Below are 5857 nucleotides of genomic sequence, written 5' to 3'. Positions count from 1 at the left end.
GCACTACTATTTTTTTTCTAGATTAAAAAACTAAACTTTTTAAAAACTACATTAGCATTGATATACATGAATCATTGGACTCTATTTGAGAGATCCACAACATCTAGTGCAAAAAACCAAATGCATCAAATGTGTATCGTATAAACGTGTATTGATTTTCCATTCACGTTTTGTGAGAGAGAAAATCTTGCTAGATCCGCACATGCTTATTTCTTTATTACGGTCAGTCAAGCAGTTCGCAAATGTCTTTTTCTTGGCTGAAACATCGAAATATATTAAAGAAACATCTCTAACAATATCAGTGTCATTAATTGAATCTTAAATGTTTTACATATTTTCTTAAAAGAGTTCATATATGTCTTCCGATAAACTAAACATATATCGTCAGAAATAACGGTTTCATAACGTGAATTTAAAGATAGTATACTAATAAGATAGACAAATATTATGGTAAGAAATGTCCTCCACCACTGCTACTATTCAAGGGTGACATGATGGTTTAACTATTTTATTTCACTTTTTTTTTTTTTTACTAAAAAGTTAAAAAAAAAAATTTCTGTATTACTATTTTGACCTGCTATGCAAAGTTTAGTTTCATAAGTTTAATTTTAACCATTAAATTTTAACAAAAAAGAAATATTATAACCACTTTCATCACGAAAGTTAAAGCACAAAAAACTCAAAATATACGTTTAAATGCTGCAATCTATAGTCGTTTTCTGTACGAATAAAATCATTTTCAAAACAACCACTATCGTATATCTTGAGCCCATACCACAAGTCACTAAGTCATTATGGAAAAATGGGACTTCTCATCTAACCCCTTCGTATTTTAAAATTCTATAAATACAAAACAAATCACATTTTACCCCAAAATTAACATTGTTCTTCCTTTTTACTCAACACATAATGTTTTTTTTCCTCTCTTTTGCACTGCTCTACATATTTTTTTTTACTTGATTGTTTGTTAATTAATATTCTGAATTTTACATTTTAAATAAAAATAAAAATAAAAAATACATTAGAGAAGGGCCCAACTTTCTATATATTCCCGTTGTAATTTGCTTTTAAAGTGGGGCCAAAATCCTGATGCTAAACTTTATCTTTTATTTTTATTTTTATATTTTATATTTTATTTTACGACGAACTACGTCTAATAAATAAAAGAAAATAATAAACCCTATATAGTTTCTTTTCGTAGAAAAGTAAATATAATAAAATAACAAAAGTCACCTAATCCTAGATATAAAGTCGCCATAAACCTCCATTTTAATGCTACACGACACTCTGAAAAATTCTTACTCATGGAAGAATCTGTCAATTTCGTCAAAGGATACGGCAAAGTTAACCCCTCCGACGACGAAACAACTGCCGTTCCATGCCAATCTCCCTCACCGAAACGCCGTAAAACCGTCGCTGCCGTCATTACTCTAGGCCTCTTCGCAATCATTGTCGGATCAATAGTTGGAGCTGCGGAGGTTCATCATCGGCGCACCAAATCACCGGAGCCCCAATCTTCTTCAGTCAAGGCGGTAGCTTCCATCAAAGCCGTGTGCGCGGTAACGCAACATCCGGAGTCATGTTTCACCGACGTTTCCACTATCGATTCCGGTAACTTTTTCGATCCGGAGGTGATTTTCAACTTCACGCTCCGGCTCGCGATCAACGAGCTCACGAACATCTCGTCGTTGCCTAAAACCCTAATTTCGAAGTCGCACGATCTACGAACCGGTTCTGCGTTGCGAGACTGTGCGACTCTGTTCGATGACGCGTTGAGTCAACTCAGTCGGTCGGTGGAGGCTATGCGTGTGGGGCCTGTCGGCGGGGAGAAGTTGTTGACGGAGGAGAAAGTGGCGGATATGAAGACGTGGATTAGCGCTGCGATGACGGATCAGGAGACGTGTGTGGATGGATTGGAGGAGATGGGATCGACGGCGGTGGATGAAGTGAAGTCGAGGATGCAGAGATCGAACGAGTACATGAGTAACAGCTTAGCAATACTCGCTAATATTGAAACCATACTTGACCAGTTTGGGCTTCGTCTGCATTGATATTCACGATATTGCCATTGAATGTGATTTTGTGTTTGTAATTATTTTTTCTTTTTAATATTTTGAGTAACGTTGTTGTAAAACAAAAGTAAAATATACAAAAATACAAGTGTTCTGAAGTTTCTTTATATTACTATTAGTTTATTGAGTTTCTTTTCACCAAAAACCGCAAAAACTTTACCTCGGTTAAAAATATTAAATATGCACACCAACTGAATTAATGTTGCATAAATTATACATATCAAAGTGGTTGTGTTTAAATGAAGAAAAAAAAAAAAAAAAAAAAACTTATATTAAATTATCAATAATAAATGATAAATTTCAAAATATAGTTACTGCTTATACTATTCATAACATTATATATAGTACTATTAGTTAGCGTGGATTTAAGCGTTTTGGTGTAGATTTTAGTATAAAAACGAATATTTAGTGTAGATTTTAGTATAAAATTTAATATAGTATATGGTTGGAAATGCCTTTTTTTTTTTTACAATTTATTTTTTGCCAATATATATTTTTTTCTTTGTAAAAACATATCTGAGAAAAAAACAATTTTTCTTAAATTACAAAATAAACATAGTAATACTTGAGTCCACAAAAATGCTTATATAGATTCTCCTATTCTTCATTCATTCTGTGAACTAGTCAAAATTCTTCTACAGACTCCTCAAAGTTAACCGCCGCCCGTTTGTTGATCATAGTTTTTTTTTTCTTTGTAAAATTGATTTTAAAAAACTAAAGTTCTTAAAATTTTATTCTATATAAAATAAATAAAGTTATAAAATTAAAAGAATATATATTTTTTATTTTTTATTTTATATAAACCAGAAAATTTCATTATCCAGATTTAAATCATAACAAATTAAATATTATAAATATATTAAATCATAACATTTTACTTTACATAACTTAATTATGAGTATAGTGCATAGTGTTACTGAACTTATTAGTGTATAGTGTTCATTAGGGGTGAGAATTATTTGGTCCGGAACCAAAAACGCAAAAACCAAATCGAACCGAAATCGATTTCAGACCGAACTATATTCAAATTCGGTTTTTAGTTTGGTTTGAGACCAAACCGAATTGTGAATTAGGTTTTTGGTTCGAGTTTCGGTCTCATGAAGTTTAAACCAAACCGAACCGAAAACCCGAATTTCATAAATCAATTAATTAAAAAATCTATTTTATATTTTTTATTAAATAATGGTATTAATTATAAAGTAAAAATTATTTTAACCCATTTACTCTTTGGATCATTTTGTATGAAACTTTAAATCTTTTTATTTACAACTTTAGGTTTTTATGTTAAAAACAGTTTAATTTATGTTCGAAAATGTTTAAAGTTAATATTTGATTTCCTCGGTTTTCAAACTGAACCAAACCGAATTAGAATTCGGTTTTCGGTTTGGTCTAGAGAATTTGAAATCGATTTGGTTTGGTTTTCGAATTGGATAAAAAAAAAATTAAAACCGAAAAAACCGATTTGAGTAAACCGAAAAACCGAACCAATTCCGACCCCTAGTGTCCATATATTCTCATAGTGTTAACCTGATAGTACTGAGGTGGAGATGTCTATGGGTGTTATTCGGTCGGGGTTTTTTTGGTTTTCGGTTTATACGGTTCGGTTTTATCAGTTTTTTTACAACTTAAAACTAATCATAACCAAACCAAATAATGTTCGGTTTAATCGATTTTGGTTAATGCGGTTACAGTTTATTCAGTTGGGTTACCGCTTAAACCAAATAAAACTTGGCATGTAATAATAAATATTAAGTTAAAAGAAAAAAACATACTTAACTTTTACCAAATGAAAAAAAAACTAATAAATAATATATTATATTCAATCTTTCATGATATGTCATTTTAAAGTATCGATGTATTGTGATTGTGGGTTAATATAACTTTAGTCGTATATAAAAAAGACAAAGTGATCAACGGTTAATTGATATTTGGCTAATTAGTTGTATTTTATTACAATCTATAAACAATTATAAATTTATAGTGGTTAATAATTAAATAATGAGTTATGAAAATATTTTTTAGTGACTATATATCTATTTAAATACAAAATGTTAAATTATTTGATTGTTTGGTTAACTGAATAATGATATTTTATTTGGTTTGATTTTGGTTAAGTTTTTAACCAAACGGAATACCAGATAACCAAATAACCGAACCAAATAAACCAAACATCATTTGCTTCAATTTGAATATTCGATTTTGGTATTTTATCCCACTCTAGAGATATACTTCACGGTTTACTAAAAAATACTTTTAGAAAAGAGTCAATAATATTCCAATAAAAATCAGCAAATGAAATAGAAAGGAAGTGGATATCACGTCTTTTAAGATCGTGGAAGATTTTCATTTGTTGATAAAAGTTATTTAAAGTGTCATGAAAATGGACTTTATATTAAATAACAATTTTCTCACGCATGCTCAATTATTTAATGGAAAATTGACTTATCATGTAATTATTTTTTAGTTTTGTTTATTTATGAATAATTTTGTTTGTTTTTTTATTAGACATATAGGTAAAGAACTTTTTGACAGTGTTTACATATGATCATTATTATCGGATAGTAGCAAGTTATAACCGGTCATAAAGATTGTATGTCAACACTTCCAACAAGTTCGTTATCTATATGTGTATACAAAAAACGAAGTTACCAAAATATGAATAAAACCAAGAGGTAGTTACCCTGATAAGTTAATTTCCTTTTTTATTAAAGCGGGTGATCATAATGTTTGCAATATTAATATATTCAGTTAAATTTTCTTAAAACAATATTTATGACCCTTTAAATTGGTCACGATATGTTGGGAGCCGTTTTTTATAGCATCTTTTTTTTTGGAACCGGCAAATATCATTAAATAAAGCCACACACCTAGCAAGATGCTAGTAGGGGCAAAAGAGTACAAGGAGAAAAAAAGAAATTACATGCAGATAAAAGGATTGATGTAACGTCCCGATTCTCAGGTATGGATTTAAATAAAGAATTTCTTTAGTTTTAAGTCCTACTCGACGAGTTAAGGCTGCCCTACTCATCGAGTAGCAGCGAGGTGGGATCGCGAATTTAGTGATCTACTCGCCAAGTCCACAAAGGGACTTGACGAGTAGGAGCTGGTGGATGAAACCCTAAATTTCGAGGCATTTCACCCTATTTAAAGGATCATTGGCCACCCTCTGGCCTCCCCTTCACTGCCTCTTGTCCCTCTAAAGTCTCAATCGTGTGTGTGAGCTCATCTTGTGCATTTTTAAGCTTGAAGGAGAAATTCTTTGAGAGAAAAGAGCTTGGAGACCAAGCATTCAGAAGCAAGGAGCTTGGAGGACCTAAGATCTTTTGTGGTTAGCAGCTTTTGGAAGGTATACATCGTTACCCTAACCTCATTCATTCTATGAGGCAACTTCTAGGGTTTCATAGTGTGTTTGGAAGCTACCCTTCTTTGCAACCTCAGATCTGAAGTTGTAACTTCAGAACTGAGCTCCTTTGGGCTTCTTAGTACATAAAGTTCCCATCTTGTGCTAGAATGAGACTCTCCCAAGGTGTAGAACTCCATTGGAAGCATATATTGGTTGTTTAGAGCCTTTAGAACCTTGCATGTGCGTAAAGTTTGCAACTTTAGACGATAATCATGCCTTAGAGGCTTGGATTTGTAATTTGGAGCATTGCCATGGCTTAAAAAGCGTCTGCATGGATGGAGGTCTGCGAGGACTCGGCGAGTTGGATGAATAACTTGGCGAGCCCGATGAATTTGGCCATGAACTCGGCGAGTTGGATGAACACCTCGGTGAGCCTGATGAA

The 5857-nt window shown here is 32.1% G+C and overlaps 1 protein-coding gene across 1 annotated transcript; it reads left to right on the top strand.

The window, feature by feature from the left end:
- The first annotated feature begins 1221 nt into the window (after window positions 1-1221).
- LOC111897419 (pectinesterase 1) lies at window positions 1222-2179 on the top strand. The gene has a single exon (XM_023893385.3). It carries the CDS (start codon window positions 1305-1307, stop codon window positions 2049-2051), a length of 747 nt encoding a protein of 248 aa, XP_023749153.1. The 5' UTR covers window positions 1222-1304; the 3' UTR covers window positions 2052-2179.
- The last annotated feature ends 3678 nt before the right edge of the window (window positions 2180-5857 follow it).

Source organism: Lactuca sativa, chromosome 5 (genome assembly GCF_002870075.4).
Source record: "Lactuca sativa cultivar Salinas chromosome 5, Lsat_Salinas_v11, whole genome shotgun sequence".
In the NCBI taxonomy this organism is placed as follows: domain Eukaryota; kingdom Viridiplantae; phylum Streptophyta; class Magnoliopsida; order Asterales; family Asteraceae; genus Lactuca; species Lactuca sativa.
The sequence above is the reverse complement of the archived record's forward strand: the minus strand, read 5'-3'. Positions and strand labels throughout refer to the sequence as shown.